Here is an 18,578-nt window from a genome sequence, read left to right as displayed (position 1 = left end):
TACTCTGTCTCCTGGATTAAACACACGAACCCTGGCATTTCTATTATAGCTCTTCTGCTGGTGCTGTTGGGCATTTTCCATGTGTTCTCTAACTATGGGCATAATGGCTGTCATCCGATCCTGCATCTGAGTTATATGTTCAATCACACTTCTGTGAGGGGTTGACTCCTGTTCCCAAGTCTCCTTAGCTATGTCTAGCAACCCTCTGGGGTGTCTTCCATACAAAAGTTCAAAGGGCGAAAAGCCAGTAGAAGCTTGAGGGACCTCTCGGATGGAAAACATTAAATAAGGCAAAAGGAAATCCCAGTTTTTTCCATCTTTATCAATTACTTTTTTGAGCATAGCCTTTAGTGTTTTATTAAATCGCTCTACCAGACCATCAGTTTGTGGGTGATATACGGATGTTTTCAGATGCTTTATATGAAGAAGATTACACAACTCCTTTGTAATTCTCGACATAAATGGAGTGCCTTGGTCTGTTAATATTTCTTTGGGAATCCCAACACGGCTGAACATTAACATTAACTCTTTAGCAATTGCTTTTGCTGAAGTAGTACGCATGGGTATTGCCTCAGGGTAACGTGTAGCATAGTCTACTATTACCAATATATACTGGTGCCCCCTTGCAGACTTTACAAGAGGACCCACAAAATCCATACCAATGCGTTCAAATGGGACCTCAATTATGGGTAAGGGCACCAAGGGGCTACGGTATGCTGTAAGAGGGGCAGTTAATTGGCATTCAGGACAAGAAGAACAATAATTTGTGATAGATGCCATTACACCTGGCCAATAAAACCTCCTAAGAATTCTCTCTCTGGTTTTTTCAATCCCCAAGTGCCCCCCAAGTATGTGGCTATGTGCCAGATTTAATACAGTGTGTCGATATGCCTGGGGTACTAACAGCTGTTTGACAGACTCCTTTTTCCCAACTCTGTACAATAAATCATTTTCCACTTCAAAGTATGGATAGGTGAGTGCTTTATCAGTATTAATGGGGGTGCCATTTCTTACGGAAATATAGTTTCTAGCCGCAGCTAAAGTTGGATCCTCCCATTGTGCAGCCCTAAAGTTACTTGGGCTAACCTCTAGGTCAGTTATTTCTACATCAGGTTCAGATATATTAGATTGACCTGTATTATTCTGTTCAGTATTACCTCCAACTAGGGTTTCCATAGGGGTTGAGTGTTTCCCTCTAGCAGGAGTTATTTTGTCTAAGTCATCCCCCAATAAATCAAAAAAGGGAAAGTCACAAACAGCGCCCTCTACTGAATCCGGTGAATTTTCCTCAGCAGCATCCCATAGATTCAAAAAATGGGGAAAATCTCTGCCTATTATCATTTCATGGACTAATTTATCCACTAAACCAACTCTATGATTTATAGGGCCATTTTGAGTTTCAATAAGTACTTTAGCAGTTGGATACTTGTGTATGTCCCCATGGACACAAGCAATATCTAGGTTCTGGTAATTATCAATAGGAGTATTTCTCAACAGACCCCTGTCTATGAGCGTAACCATGCTACCAGAGTCCAGCAAAGCTTTAATTTCATTTCCCTCCACCCTTACAGTGCACCAAGGGTGGCCATTTAAACAATCATTTTTGGTAATTGCATATACTGAGCAAGTGTACAATGAATAATTGTCTCTCATATTGCCAACATTACATTCCATAGCAACATCATTCTCAGGGCAGTCCTTTGCAAAATGTCCATACTCTTTACATTGAAAACATTTAATATTAGCATTAGACAACATCTTTGAGGCTATTGTGGACCCTTCCTGCCTCACAAAACTCTTGTCCCTTGCTGTAATGTCCCTTGGGTTGTAAAAACCCATCTGCTCCTCCCGATACCCCCTTTTCCCTGGAACAGTCTTACCCAATTTACTGGGACTCTGGATCTTCGGGGTTCTAGGTCTTTCCTGGTTGGGGATTTGTAGAAACTCTCCGGCAGTCAAATAGCGTTCCACCAGGGCAACTAGACCGTCAGCAGTTTTAGGTTCACTCTGGCTGACCCACCGCCGCAGGGAAACAGGCAATCCTCGCAGGAACCGGTCCATCACGAGCTGTTCCACAATGTGACTAGCTGAGTTGACCTCTGGCTGTAGCCATTTCCTGGCAAGATGTATCAAGTCAAACATCTGTGACCGCACGGCTTTGTCTTGACTGTAAGTCCAGGAGTGAAATCGCTGGGCCCTTACTGCTGTCGTTACTCCCAGGCGGGCCAAGATTTCTGTTTTTAGCTTTTTATAGTCACTGGCCTGCTCAGGCTCCAAATCATAATATGCCTTCTGAGGTTCTCCACTCAGAAATGGCGCAAGGAGACTTGCCCATTCAGACGCAGGCCACCCTTCTCTTTCGGCTGTCCTTTCAAAAGCCATCAGGTAAGCCTCCACATCATCTGTAGCCACCATCTTTTGCAAATAGTTACTCACTCTCAGAGTCTTAGAACTGTGTGGAATTTCTGCAGCACACCTGCCCAGTCTTTCAGATAGGCCTCTAATCTCCTGCTGCATGGTACGTGTGATATTCTGCTGTTCCTCTCTTTGTGTTAATACCAGTTTTTGTAGCACTGCAATATTTTCTTGCTGGCTGGCAGTAGCTTGCTGCTGTGTGGCAGTGGCCTGTTGCTGTGAGGCCGTAGCCTGTAGTAAAGCCTTTACAACTTCCTCCATTTTAAGTGTGGTATTGTTTCCTTAACAGACTATCAGTGTGTTGCCCGCATTCTCCACCATATGTGACCTGGGATCTTGGAAACACACAGTCCTTAAAGCTGGAAACACCACACAAGGTTGTAGCTTTATAAAATACAGTCTGTTTATTATCAGGTCTGGCAAAAACAGGCAAAATAAACATAAACAAAACAAAAGAGGCTTGCTCCACTGAGCACTTACTAACAAGTACAACTGTCTGCACTAAGTAGCTTTTCACAAAAGTAATATTGCACAGACCTTTCAAACTTTGTCCTTTAGAGATAATTCCTCTCAGTCTCTCAGGAGAGTGTTTGCAGTTTTCCTTTACTGCTGGCAAAAATCTACCTCTCAAACCCTGACTGGGGATTTTATTAGCACCTGCTGTCAATTACCATATGCAGGTGAGTAGCTAGCTGAGTCAGACAGAATTCCTGGACTGGACTTTTTGACATAATGTGCTACCTGCAAACTGCGGGGTGGAGCACTGCAGCACTTTTGAGGGAATATAGACACCTTCCATTACTATGCCTTGGGTTCTGTCACAATATATATATATATATATATATATATATATATATATATATATATATATATATATATTAATCATATGTTGTTGCTTTGCAGCCTGAAATAAAGACAGACGCAGTTTTTGTTTATCCAGTTGTAATTACTTAATGCAACTTATAACATCCAAGTGAAAGATATAACACCACGTCAGGAAAAAGTAAATACAATTAAAAAACAGAATCACTCAGTTGCAAAAAAGGATCACCCCCTCCTAAAATTACTTGTAAACTTAATCAGGTGTAGCTAATCACCTTCTCAACGGCACACACAAAGCCATTTGACCTTCAAATGTGATCAGCTATGGACATATTTATTAGCTCAGAATGAAAAGAGCTTTCCTGGAGCATCTCAGTCCCTGGTAGTGCAACTGAAGCAAACAATCAACTATGAGTGGGAAGGTACTATCAAAATATCTCTGGGATAATGTTGTGGACAGGCACAAGTCAGGAAATGGATACAAGAATATGTCAAAGGCTTTATTAATGTCTAGAAGCACAGTAAAGTCTATTATTAAGAAGTTGAAGGTATTTGGTACAATACAGACCCTCTCTGGATCAGGACGTTGCTTCAAACTGGATGAAGGCGACAGGAGGAAACTGGTCAGAGAGGCTACCAAGAGGCTCATAGCAATTCTGAAGAAGTTGCAGGAATTTATGACAAATAGTGGTCATTGTGTGCATGTGACAACAATATCACAAATTCTCCACAAATGTGGCTTGTATAGGAAGGGTTGCAAGAAAAAAAGCCACTCCTCAAGAAAGGCCACATGCAGTCACGACTGAGCTTTGCCATAAGACACCTAGGAGATTCTGAGGCCACATGGAAAAAGGTGTTATGGTCAGATGAGACTAAAAAAGGAATTATTTGGCCTCAACATCAAACAATGTCTGGAGGAAATCCAATACAGCTCAACATCCAAATAACACCATACCTACAGTAAAGCATAGAGGTGGCAATATCCTGTCATGGGGGTGTTTCTCTGCAGCAGGCACTGGAGCACTCTGCAGCAGGCACTGGATGGGGCAAAATACCCTCAAATTCTTGAGGAAAATCTGCTACCCTCTGCCAGGAAGTTATCAATGTATGTGATGACCCAAAGCACACAGCAAAAATGAACACAGAGTGGTTAAAGGAAAAAAAGGTGAATGTCCTTGTATGGCCTAGTCAGAGCCCAGACTTAAACCCCATTGAATATCTGTGGCCTTACTTGAAGACTGCAGTCCACAAACGGTCACCATCAAATGTAATGGAACTGGAGCAGTTCTTCAAAGAAGAGCGGGCAAATATTGCACAGTCTAGATGTGCAAAGTCAGTAGAGACATATCCCAACAGACTAAAGACTAATTAAAGCAAAATGTGGTTCAACAAAATACTGACACAATGGGGTGATCCTTTTTGCAACTCAGTGATTCTGTTTTTGAATTGTCTTTATTTTTGCCTTATAGGTTGGTGTTATATCTTTCACTTGGATGTTATAAGTTGCACTGAGTAATTACAACTGGATAAACCAAAACTGTGTCTGTCTTTATTTCACGCTACAAAGCAACAAAATGTGATTATCTTGATACTTTTCAATACCCACTGTATATATATATATATATATATATATATATATATATATATATATGTATATATATATATATATATATATATATATATATATATATATGTGTGTGTGTATATATATATATATATATATATATATATATATAATTTATTTTTTTGTCTATAGAGAAAAGTCTATGGCAGAACCCATAATTATTCAGAATACCCAAATGATTACAGATATAATTTTCCACAAATCTTTAAGAACTGGGGGGTCGATCTGATAAAAATCGTCTCCCGCAAAAGCTGGCGACGCCAATATTTGCGCAGGTTTGGTATCCTATATACGGCGTAACCTAGAAGTTACGCTCGTATATTTCTGCCGTCGCCCGTAGTTTTTTGGGCCATAGGCAGGTATACCAAACCCACGCAGTTTGGTATCCTATATACAGCGTAAGGACTTACGTGGCAAAAATGGAGAAATCTTACTCCATTTTCACCTCGCCACAAAAAGCAGCCGTAAGAAGCCTTACGCTGACTATTGGAGCCCCGTAACTCCCTAAACTGGCTGCTAAAATAAACCTAACACCTAACGCATGCGCAATGTCTATCTCCCTGTCAACCGCGATCCCCCGCCGCAATCCCTAATAAAGTATTTAACCCCTAAACCGTCGCCATCTACATAAACTAACCCCCTACTGTGAGCCCCTAAAACCGCCACCATCTAACTGATCTATCCCCTAATGTGAACCCCTTACACCGCCGCCATTTATATTAAAATTATTAACCCCTAATTTAATCTACCTACCCCGCCTCCAGCTATATTATCTATATTAACCCTAAGTATATTATAGTTAATATAGTTATTACATTATATATATTAACTATATTAACCCTAATTATATTAGGGTTAATATAGTTAATATAGTTACTATAGTATTCATATTAACTATATTAACTCTATCTAACCCTAACACCCCTAACTAAATTCTTATTAAATAAATCTAATTCATATTATAAACTAAAATATTCCTATTTAAATCTAAATACTTACCTATAAAATAAACCCTAAGATAGCTACAATGTAATTAATAATTACATTATAGCTATGTTAGGGTTTATATTTATTTTACAGGTAAATTGTTAATTATTTTAACTAGGTATAATAGCTATTGAATAGTTATTACCTATTTAATAGCTACCTAGTTAAAATAATTACCCAATTACCTGTAAAATAAATCCTAACCTAAGTTACAAATACACCTACACTATCAATAAATTAAATAAACTACAAATATCTATCTAAAAATACAATTAAATAAACTAAACTAAATTACAAAAAAAAACAAAACACTAAATTACAAAAAAAAAAAAAAAATTACATGATTTTTAAGCTAATTACACCTATTCTAAGCCCCCTAATAAAATAATAAAGCCCCCCAAAATAAAAAAATTCCCTACCCTATTCTAAATTAAAACAAGTTCAAAGCTCTTTTACCTTACCAGCCCTTAAAAGGGCCTTTTGTGGGGGCATGCCCCAAAGAAAACTGCTCTTTTGCCTGCAAAAAAAAACACAATACCACCCCCCAACATTACAACCCACCACCCACATACCCCTAATCTAACCCAAACCCCCCTTAAATAAACCTAACACTACCCCCCCTGAAGATCTCCCTACCTTGTATTCACCCCGCCGGGCAGAACTCCTCATCCGATCCGGGCGATGTGAACCAATCAGCCAATCGGATTGAACTTGAATCTGATTGGCTGATTCAATCAGCCAATCAGATTTTTCTACCTTAATTCCGATTGGCTGATAGAATCCTATCAGCCAATCGGAATTCGACGGACGCCATCTTGGATGACGTCATTTAAAGGAACCTCATTCGTCGGGAAGTCGTCGTGCCGGAAGGATGCTCCGCGGTGGAGGAGCGAAGAAAGAAGATTGAAGATGCCGATTTGCTTGAAGACATCGCCGATGGAAGAAGACTCTCTGCCGCTTGCTTCAAGACATCGCCCGGATGGAAGAAGACTTCACTGCCGCTTGCTGGAACACATCGCCCGGATCGGATGAGGAGTTCTGCCCGGCGGGGTGAATACAAGGTAGGGAGATCTTCAGGGGGGGTAGTGTTAGGTTTATTTAAAGGGGGTTTGGGTTAGATTAGGGGTATGTGGGTGGTGGGTTGTAATGTTGGGGGGTGGTATTGTGGGTTTTTTGCAGGCAAAAGAGCAGTTTTCTTTGGGACATGCCCCCACAAAAGGCCCTTTTAAGGGCTGGTAAGGTAAAAGAGCTTTGAATTTGTTTTAATTTAGAATAGGGTAGTGAATTTTTTTATTTTGGGGGGCTTTATTATTTTATTAGGGGGCTTAGAATAGGTGTAATTAGCTTAAAAATCATGTAATCTTTTTTTTATTTTTTGTAATTTGGGGCTCCATGTACTAAGCAGTCAGCGAGCTACCCGCAACAAATCTCGCGTCAAAACTCGCAAACTGATATGTACAAAGCCGTCAATTATGTTAAAACTTGCATCTTTAAAATTGCGAGCGTACTTATCCGCCAAACCTCGCTACCGCTCCATTTTTCACTGTAATTAGACACATTTGACCACCAACTCGCCAAAAAACGAATGTACTAAAAAATCTATTTGTCCGCTCGCTACAATTTCCGCTCCCACCTCGCTATTTTTGCCTCGCCACCTTTTAGGTGGCGGGCAAGGTACAAAACAATAGGAAAGTCAATCTAGACGCCAGTCTAGACATATATAAAAGGCAGTAATATCAGCATTGTACTTACAGCATAACTGGCGTCTAATTTGTCTCTCATTTCCATGTACATAAATTGCGCCCAATTTGTCGACTGTAATTAAAGAGTAATCTATTTAAATTTGTATTCTTAGTTGTCAATCTTTATAATTATTTTTATATTAATATTTATATATTATCAGATCCAGATGAAGCCATATCCAAATTGTAAATAAATATTACAAAAATAACGCTCTGTTATCACTCTTCAAAAAATTTTGAACAATAATAAAGTTGTTTAGATAAGTTGAACTTTTATAGGAGCAAAATTCTATTCCCGCGACTACTATGATGTTCGTGACACCTTGCATGTCACGTGTTAATAATTGGCCAGACAATTCAACTGAAAGTTAAGTACCATCAGCTTAGTCGCGGCGAGCGAGGCGTCAAATTTATCAACAATCCGCAACTGCTCGCGGCGGGCTAGACTTGTCTATTTATTGGGGGAATATTAGTACATAGCGACAGCGGACACCATTTCGCCCGCGGCGAGTAACGGCGAGTTTATCCGCGTCTACAATGACGGATGAATTGACGGCTTAGTACATGGAGCCCTTAGTGTTTGTTTGTTTTTGTAATTTAGTTTAGTTTATTTAATTGTATTTTTAGATAGATATTTGTAGTTTATTTAATTTATTGATAGTGTAGGTGTATTTGTAACTTAGGTTAGGATTTATTTTACAGGTAATTGGGTAATTATTTTAACTAGGTAGCTATTAAATAGTTAATAACTATTTAATAGCTATTATACCTAGTTAAAATAATTAACAATTTACCTGTAAAATAAATATAAACCCTAACATAGCTATAATGTAATTATTAATTATATTGTAGCTATCTTAGGGTTTATTTTATAGGTAAGTATTTAGATTTAAATAGGAATATTTTAATTAATAATATTAATATTAGATTTATTTTAATAAGAGTTTAGTTAGGGATGTTAGAGTTAGATAGGGTTATTATACTTTATATATATATATATATAATATAATAACGATATTAACTATATTAACCCTAATATAATTAGGGTTAATATAGTTAATATATATAATATAATAACTATATTAACTATATTAACCCTAATATAATTAGGGTTAATATAGTTAATATAGCTGGCGGCGGTGTAGGGGGATTAGATTAGAGGTTAATACATTTATTATAGGTGGCCGCGGTGTAGGGGGATGTAGATTGTAGGCAAAAGAGCAGTTTACTTTGTGACAAAGCCCCTCCAAAAGCCCTTTTAAGGGCTGGCAAAAGAGCTGTTACTTTGGGGCAATGCCACGCAAAAAGCCCTTTTCAGGGCTATTTGTAGGGTTAGACTTAGGTTTAGTGGTAGGGATAGTTTAGTATTTTAGGGGTTAAATAATTTAATATAGATGGCGGCGGGGTAGGGGGATTAGATTAGGGGTTAATAATTTTAAAATAGATAGCGGCGGGGTAGGGGCTCACTTTAGGGGGTTATAGATTTAATATAGCTGGCGGCAGTTTAGGGGTTAATAACTTTATTAGGTAGCGGCGGGCTCCGGGAGCGGCGGTTTAGGGGTTAATACATATTTTATTGTTAGGCTAGTGAGGGGGAATAGCGGATAGAGGGTTAGATGTGTTGGGCTATGTTAGGGAGGGGTGTTAGACAGTGCGGGTGATTTAGACTTTAGTCAGGTTTTGTAGGCGCCGGCAGTTTCTAACGTGCCGCAAGTCACTGGCGACGCCAGAAATTTGTACTTGCGCAGATTTCTGGACATCGCTGGTTTGTCAGACTTACGGCACGTTAGCATCTGACGGCGACATATATGGGATAGCTCGAGTTGCGAGCTGAAACTGCGGGCGACGCGGGTTCCCTCGCTTGCGCCGCAAACTACGATCTATATCGGATCGACCCCTGGATGTATAAATTGATATTTTTTCTGTTTCTGGATGGGGAGTTGATGCTAAATGTGGAACCATGAAGTTTTTGATTGCTAAATTTTGAAAAAAATATTTGTTGCACACTAGTATTTACGTGTGCTAAACAAATGACACATGGACAAATATATAAATTATTCTGGATGCAGGCTTTTACATATTTTTTTCGGCCAAATTAAATTGTGTGAGTCACAAACAATATATGATGTTTGATTTATGTTGATTAATTAACCTCTTAAAGGGACATGAAACCCAATTTTTTTCTTTCGTGATTTAGAAAGAGCATGTCATTATAAACAACTTTCTAATTTACTTCTATTATCTAATTTGCTTCATTCTCTTGATATCACTTCTTGAAAAGCATATCTAGATATGCTCAGTAGCTGCTGATTGGTTGCTGCATATAAAGGCCTTGTGTGATTGGCTCACACATGTGCATTGCTATTTCTTCAACAAAGGATATCTAAAGAATTAAGCAAATTAGATAATAGAAGTAAATTGGAAAGTTGTTTAAAATTGCATGCCCTATCTGAATCATGAAAGTTTAATTTTGACTAGACTGTCCCTTTAATGACATGGACAGGACCTGTATGTCACATATTCTTAAGGAGTTTTTAACCCTCTAATAGCACTAGTCTTCCTTTTTAATGGTAGTGAGAGTCCATGAGAATCTTACTCTTGGGATTTCAACACCTGGCTACCAGGAGGAGGCAAAGACACCCCAAACCAGAGCTCTTAAAGGGACAGTTAAGTCCAAAAAAACCTTTAATGTTTCAAATAGGACATGTAATTTTAAACAACTTTCCAATTTACTTTTATCACCAATTTTGCTTTGTTCTTTTGGTATTCTTAGTTGAAAGCTAGACCTAGGAAGGCTCATATGATAATTTCTAAACCTTTGAAGGCCGCCTCTAATCACATGCTTTTGTATTTGCTTTTCACAGCAGGGGAGAGCTAGTTCAGGTAAACCCTATAGATAACATTGTGAGCACGCCCGTGGATTGTGGCAGACACTGCACTAATTGGCTAAAATGAAAGTCAACAGATAATAAATAAAATGTCATGTGATCAGGGAGCTGTCAGAAGATGCTTAGATACAATGTAATCACAGAAGTAAAAAGTATATTAATATAACTGTGTTGGTTATGCAAAACTGGGGAATGGGTAATAAAGGGATTATCTATCTTTTAAAACAACAAAAATTCTGGTGTTGACTGTCCCTTTAACTATCACTCCTACTTTCCTCCTTTCCTCCCAGTAGTTCCTTGCCTTGTCTAGGAGAATACATGAATAAAGGTGTTCTGCAATGGATAGTTCTTGGAAGAGAGGGTTAGGGAAGGTATGGCTGTGCATATAATGCTCTCCCATAGAGTTTTGCTAATCAGCAAGCCATGGGTGTCGCTGAGAACTTCATAAGCCTCCTTCTGTTGGTTAGACATGTACTTGCCAATGAGGTCTAAGCTGTAAGTCCCAATATGGACTAAGAATATGCCACTCAGGGTATGTCTGCATGAGGATAATGCAGGGCAAATAGAGGTAAGCGATCGGCTTCCTCAGGGAGGTATCGCTGTGGACATGGTAAGTCCTAATTTGGCTCTCTGCCTCTCCGTGTACATGCTAGTAACATTATACATTAAGTAAAGGTTGTGCACAGTTGGAGGTTTGTGCACATCTTAACCAAGTGTAACCATTGGCCTATCTGAACATAGGATATTCTCTGGGGCAAATTACTTGTTTATTTATGTGGATGTGTGCTGTTTTTGTACACTTTGGGTGACTCTGGTTTTGGCCCTTTAAGTCATCCCGGCTCGGGTACCTCAGGCACTGGTCATGTGTTCGCTACTCTGGTGCAGGAAGGAAGTGGCAGTGATTCTGATTCAGAGGAGAAGCAGCACACTGTTTCTGTTCTGGGTGAGGAAAGAGTTAACAGTTATTTCCCACCACAGGACAGCTTAGGCACGCTCTCTGCCTCCCTGTTTCACCTTGCAGCGCAGTATTCAGTATGCCTGCCAGCTCAGCTTTGCAGCTCTTACTTAGTAATGTCCTGAAGTCTCATTCTCAGGGTTCCACTACACATACTACTCTGGGGTGTCCACCTGTGTTCATTACTCAGGGTGGCATAATTGAATTTACCCCAGATTTAAAATCCCAATTACAATATGCAATTTCTGGGGCACTTGAGGCTATGCCGCCTGCAAGTAAGCGCAAGCTTAACCATTGTTCTTCAGGTTCTAAAGGTAGTAGTTATGCTGGTCCTTCATTTGTCAGGCAGTCTCAGGAATCTTATTTGGACAAATCACTGTCTAGCTCAGATGGAGAGGTGACCATTGAGAATTTCTGTCTGGACTCTGTCTCTCATTTATTTGATTTCAATCAGACAACATTACAACTGTGGCATACATAAACCATCAGGGAGGAACACGCAGCTCCTTAGCGATAAAGGAGTTGTCCCGCATCCTGACATGGACAGAGGATCATCAATGCCTGATCTCAGTCATTCACATTCCAGGAGTAGAGAATAAGGAGCCAGATTATTTAAGACATTGGGATTTTCACTCTGGGTAATTGTTTCTCAATCTAGAGGTCTTCAATCAGCTTGTGGACTGTTTGGGAGCTTTGGAGAGAGATCTCATGGTATCTTGCCTAAACTGCAAGCTGCCAAGGTATGACTTGCGATCTTGAGACCCACAGGTGGAGTTGACCAATGCCTTAGCGGCTCCTTGGCATAATAAGCTACTTTATTCGTTTCCTCCAATAGTTCTTCTTCCGCAGGTAATTGCACGGATCAAGCAGGAGAATGTTTCAGAATTCCTCATAGCTCCTGTGTGGCCATGCAGAACCTGGTACGCAGATCTGGGGTTGCTCCTGGCATTCAGTGAGAATCCCACAGATTTTGAAGCTCCTTCAGGAGGGCCTTGATAAGGGTTTATTGACTAGTTCCCTTAAGGACCAGGTATTGGTACTTTAAGTTTTATTACACCGGAAATTGGCTTGGTTACCAGATATTCAGTCTTTTGTGTAGGCGCTGAGCAGAATTAGACCTGTTGTCAAGCCTATTGCTCCTCCATGGAGCTTCTTTTGAACCTATTTATTTTTTGGATATAAAGTTGTTATCATGAAAGGTGTTGTTTTTGCTAGCTATTTCTTTAGCTCTTAGAGTTTCTCAGCTGCCTGCTCTTGCTTGTGATTCATCTTAATTAGTGTTCGATCTGGATAAGGCTGTGTTTAGAACTAAATTATATTTTCTTCCAAAAGTGGTGTTGGCAGACAACATCGATCAGGAGATTCTTGTACCTTCTTTATGTCCTCTAAGGAGATGTTGTGGCACAATTTAAATGTTGTTAGGGCATTAAATCCACCTGCCTGTATTACTGCCCATTTCATTCATTCTGTATCAACTTCCTGGGTCTTCAAGAATGAGGCTTCAGTGGAACAGATCAGCAAGGCTGCAACTTGGTCCTCCCTGCATACCTTCACAAAATTTTATCAATTTGATTTTTTTTCCATGGCGGAGGCAGCATTTGGCAAGAAGGTCCTTCAAACTGTGGTGCCTTGTGTTACAAACTGCTATTTGCAACTGGCCCTTTAAACGGAAAATTGCCCTGCTTCCCTGGATTTTGGAGAAGCCTATTTGCCAGCCTCCTTCCTCATGACTATGGCCCCTGGAAGATTGTGCCCCTGAAAACATATTAACTTTTATTGGGTGTGTATGGCCCTTTAGGAACCGTCTGGGGACATATTGTGACTTTGGTGAACAATGCCCCTTTAAGACTATGCCCCCAGACCTGTAAAATAACTTGTCCCTGGCTTTCTCCCACTTGGTTCAGTAAATAGGGCTTACTGAACCAAGTACCACACAGGCAGAGTGTTCCACAGAAAGGGAGCACTGTTACAAAAGCATTCGTTTTCATTGTGTGCCATTAAGTGCTATGTGACAGACCCTTCGGTCAAAACTAAAGAGTTAAATTTTGTTCAGCTTCAAGAAGCTTTCTAAATGCAAGTTTGCTGGGATCAGCTCTAATTAAGTTTAGTGATAAACTTTCCCATTGTCTAATCAGACTGCTAGTGATAAGGTGGACTGCATTGTTTTATTGTGTGTAACTTGTTATCTGCTGAAGTAATGTTGTGGCCTGTCAAAGGGCGTTGTCTCTATCTAAATGTATCAAATGTGTGATTGGGGATTTTATGCCTCCCCCTGAGAGTGTCTTTTTTGCATGTAACCTCAATAAAAAGCAGGCTGTGTGTTCCAGCACATCAGACCTATTCTGACCCTCTAACTTGCAGCCTTGACTCATGTTTGTAGGGGACAGCTTAAATCACTACAGGGATTGCTATGCTCTATATACTCCCTTAGCTACTGAGCTCCTTTAAGAGCTCTTGTTCCTGATCCTGCTTCGCTGTACAGAAGGAAGAGGTTCACCTACTGGAGCCTGGTCGTAGGTCCAGGGCGCAGAGCAGATGGCGAGATACCAGCCCAGCAGCGGTGGTTCGTAGAGTCTGCATTACGTATGGTGGCTACGCAGTAGTTATAGTGTCTACGGTGCTGATGATCCTTTGGTGAGCGCTAGGAGCATCCTTTTCTACGGTCCAACTTCCAGCCAGCCTGGAGGCAACCGTAACACCTTGTAACTAGGTGCCTGCCTTCCATTTGTCCCACCCTCGATTTCCATGGATTACACAGCTTTGATATTGGTTCCCAAGACTAATATTCTTGTGGACTCTCACCATCATTAGAAGGAAAACAAAATGTATTCTTACGTGATAAATTATTTTGTTTCTTGGTAGTAAGGACTCAGCGACCCTGCCCGTTTATTTCTGATGGTGCCAGTCACAGTTTCGCACCTCTTTACCCCTTTATTTCTCTTACGTTTTCCCTATCCTTGGCTATAAGACTACTAGGAGAGAAGGGGAAGTAGGAGGGATAGTTAAGAGCTCTGATTGGGGTGTCTTTGCCTTCTCTGGGTGGAAAAAGCTCTGCCTTGCTTCTGTCGGCAATACCTGGTCTATTTAACCCCTTATGCTAAAAATAACATTAGGCAGTTAAAGACTAAGTACTATAATGTTTAAATGTAATAAGTGCTAACGTATAAAACTGGTCCACCCCAGGGTTAAGGAAAGGCTTAGTACAGGGGTAAAATAGTGGAATACATATTTTGTGTATGGTGAAAGCAGAAATTATTTTATAGGGAGGATCATTTATATGCAGATCTTGCTAGTGGACAGTTCTCATCTGTATCTAAGATGGCCCAAGTTTCTAATTTGGAATGTTATTTCTTATGTGATTTTATTACGAAATGAAAACTGCTAGAGAGTCTAATTAGAGTCAACATTGCTTATGTAACAAAACAAATGACTCTTGTGCTCAGTGTTGTAAAAATTTGAAAACAATATGCATTTGTTACCACTTTAAAAGCAAAGCATGTTTTGCCTTTTTTACTTGCAGTATCTTTCAGATTTACCTAAATTCACTTAAATAACAATAATAATATTGTTTAATAAAATTTAAGAAAACATTTAAATAGAAATATTTTCATGTGACACATTTTGTAAATTTACTGATACATACATTTATTTTTCTTTCTAGCCATCCTATTGCGAGTTTGATATTAGTGGTAATGTTCTAGGATTAATTTTTAACCAAGGAATGATCTGGTAAGTAAATCTAGATTATATAAAAGTTCACGTCTGACCACCCTGTTGCACCATATTATTGTTTATATTCTAAATTTTACTTAAAGGGACAAAAAAACAAACATAGTTTGTTTCATGATTCAGATAGAGTATACAATTTTAAACAGTTTTCTATAAATTACCTTTATGAACAAATTTGCTTCATTCTCTTGGTATCCTCTGTTGAAAGAGCAGCAATACATTACTGGGAGCTATCAGAAAACAACGGGTGAGTCAATGACAAGAGGCATATATGTGCAGTTACCAATCACCAGCTATCTTCCAGCAGTACATTGCTGCTCCTGAGCCTACCAAGGTATTCTCTTCAACAAATGATACAAAGAAATTGCCTACTCTATATTGCCCCTTTAAACATCAGGGAATGCATGGTTATAGCCTTTTTTAAATGAACAGCAAAATCTAAGAAATGCCAATATTAAATATAGCATATTACGGGCTAGATTACAAGTGGATCGCTATTTATCGATCTCCCTCGCACGCTAACTGGGCTCAACTTTTGTCATTTTGCACGCGGATTACAAGATGAAAGTAAAACGTTTTCACTCAAATTAGAACAAAATTGTGAAATATCATGCAAAGCATTTCAAACACATTGGAATGGGGACAAAGAGTTGTTTGCAAAGTAATTATGAAGTTTTTTTTAGTTTCTTAAAAGGTGCCCATTATATTGTGAGAAATGAAAAAGAATACATTTAGAAACGTACAAAAATCTATGCAGTGCTATAGAATGTTGCCATCTAGTGGATAAATGATAAAAAGCAACAGTTTTACTTCATAATGCAATTTCTTTACAATAGGCCCAACATATTCCACAGTTCTGCAAACATTATGGTCACAATGACATGGTAAAGGTTACAACAGGCTAGTATAGAAATGATGATGCCTTTGATTTGCCCTCTGATGTACATCACCTTGCCTGGCATTATACCAGACCAGTAGGTGAAAGGGACACTTAAGCATACAACTTTCCAATGTACTTCTATTATTATTTTACTTTATTCTCTCTGTATCCTTTCCTGAAGGAGCAGCAATGCACTACTGGAATCTAACTGAAATCATCAGTAATACAATTATAGCAGGTATATATTAGCATCCACCAATCATCAGATAGCTCCCAGCTCCCAGCTCCTAAGCTTTCCTAGGTAGGCTTTTCAACAAAGGATACCAAGAATACAAAGCAAATTAGATAATATAAGTACAAAAAATTGCATGCTCTATCTGAATCATGAAAGAAAATGTTTGGGTTTCATGTCCCTTTAAACTTTCATGATTCAGATAGAGCATGCAATTTTAAACATCTTTCCAATTTACTTCCATTAACAAAATGTGCACAGTCTTTTTATATTTACACTTTTTGAGTCACTGACTCCTACTGAGCATGTGCAAGAATTCACAGAATATACGTATATGCATTGTGATTGGCTGATAGCTGTCACATGGTACGTATATGCATTTGTGATTGACTGATGGCTGTCACATGGTACGTATATGCATTTGTGATTGACTGATGGCTGTCACATGGTACGTATATGCATTGTGATTGACTGATGGCTGTCACATGGTACATATATGCATTGTGATTGACTGATGGCTGTCACATGGTACGTATATGCATTGTGATTGACTGATGGCTGTCACATGGTACATATATGCATTGTGATTGACTGATGGCTGTCACATGGTACATATATGCATTGTGATTGACTGATGGCTGTCACAGGAGTGAGGAGTGGAAATAGATATAACTTTGAAATTTGTCAGAAAAAAAAAACAACTACTTATTTGAAGGTCAGACTAAGTGCTATTGCATTGTCTTTTTATCATGCATTTGCTGATTATGCAAATCTACTGTATTGACTGGTCCTTTAATGAGCTTACATGCAAATGGGAGTACAAAAGGGAAAGGATAATAAAAAAGACTGATCTTTTAAGATAAGTAATAACTCACTGTAGGTTATATGCATCGCTAGACACATTTTGTATTTAAGGAATGCCTAAAGCTTTGAAAACGTGAGGCAAGTCTTGTATAACAAAGCAGGGAATTCCACAGAATAGATGCAGTTCTAAAAAAGTCCTGTAGGGTATGAGGAGGTAACAAAGAATGATGAAAGATGGGCAGGGTTTGTCTATTATGTGGTATAGGTCGGTTGGTTTTAGAATCACTCATAAGAACCTCATAAGAGGTGAGGTATTGAAAGTAGAGAAGGGGCTATGTAAGAAGAGGTAAGTTTAATTTAACAGGCATGAGAAAATGTAGAGGATCATGTAGACAGATCACATGTTTAACTAGGGATATCATAAATACAACAAGAGTAACAGTAAATTATATACACCTGCTTTATAAGACTTTGTTCACACTTTTTTTAAACCCTTGTTCAGCTCTTGTAGGGTTCTTATGCTCTCACTTATAAATGTGTATTTCATTTTGGTAGTTTATATAGGGTTAGATTACAAGGTGAGTGCTAATTTATCGCGCACCCGTAAATGGCAAATGGCTGGTTATTGCTACAACAATTAGCGCTCTAAAAATTAACCAGAGATAAAACATGAAAAAACATATTTATGAAATATTCATATTTAATAATATTCATATTTTATCTATGTATTTACTGTAAATATTTTGCATTTGCTAATGTGAATATGTTATTTTGTTTGCGCTATGGGTGTTAGGTTTTTTCAAAAATGTTTCTCTCCATTGACTTTTATGGGGAATGCGAAAATGCAATCGTGTTTGCGCGATAGTCGGGTGTGTCTTTTTTTCTCTCCATTAATTGCTATGGGTGGATACATGCACATGCACTCAATAATCTCAGTTAGGATTTTAGCCCAAAAAACTTAAAGGGACAGTGTACACCAGAATATTTAAAATATTTATTGTTTTAAAAGATAGATAATCCCTTTATTACCCATTCCCTAGTTTTGCATAACCAACACAGTTATATTAATACACTTTTTATCTCTGTGATTACCTTGTATCTAAGCCTCTGCAAACTGCCCCTTATTTCAGTTCTTTTGACAGACTTGCATTTTAGCCAATCAGTGCTGGCTCCAAGGAACTCCACGTGCATGAGCACAGTGTTTTCTATATGAAACACATGAACTAACACCCTTATTTCTAAGCCTTCAAGGGCTTAGAAATAAGCATATGAACCTTCTAGGTTTAGCTTTCAACTAAGAATACCAAAAGAACAAAACAAAATTGCTGATAGATGTAAATTTGAAAATTGTTTAAAATTACATGCCCTATCTGAATAATGAAAATTTGTTTTGGACTAGACTGTCCCTTCATGAAAACTCATTTTACCGCGCCATTTGTAATCTAGCCCTTAACTTTGTATAAAGGTCTTTTGCAATTCAATTCTTAATTGCTGATATAA

The 18,578-nt window shown here is 38.8% G+C and overlaps 1 protein-coding gene across 1 annotated transcript in view; it reads left to right on the top strand.

Moving 5' to 3' along the window:
* The window catches only part of LOC128647194 (transmembrane channel-like protein 1), a 152,513-nt gene that overhangs the window by 117,946 nt on the left and 15,989 nt on the right, over positions 1-18,578 (top strand). Inside the window, exon 13 of the mRNA XM_053699976.1 lies at positions 15,095-15,162. Within this exon, the coding sequence (XP_053555951.1) occupies positions 15,095-15,162 (68 nt within the window). The remainder of the gene's footprint in view (positions 1-15,094; positions 15,163-18,578) is intronic.

Source organism: Bombina bombina, chromosome 2 (genome assembly GCF_027579735.1).
Source record: "Bombina bombina isolate aBomBom1 chromosome 2, aBomBom1.pri, whole genome shotgun sequence".
NCBI classification, from domain to species: Eukaryota; Metazoa; Chordata; class Amphibia; order Anura; family Bombinatoridae; genus Bombina; species Bombina bombina.
The sequence above is the reverse complement of the archived record's forward strand: the minus strand, read 5'-3'. Positions and strand labels throughout refer to the sequence as shown.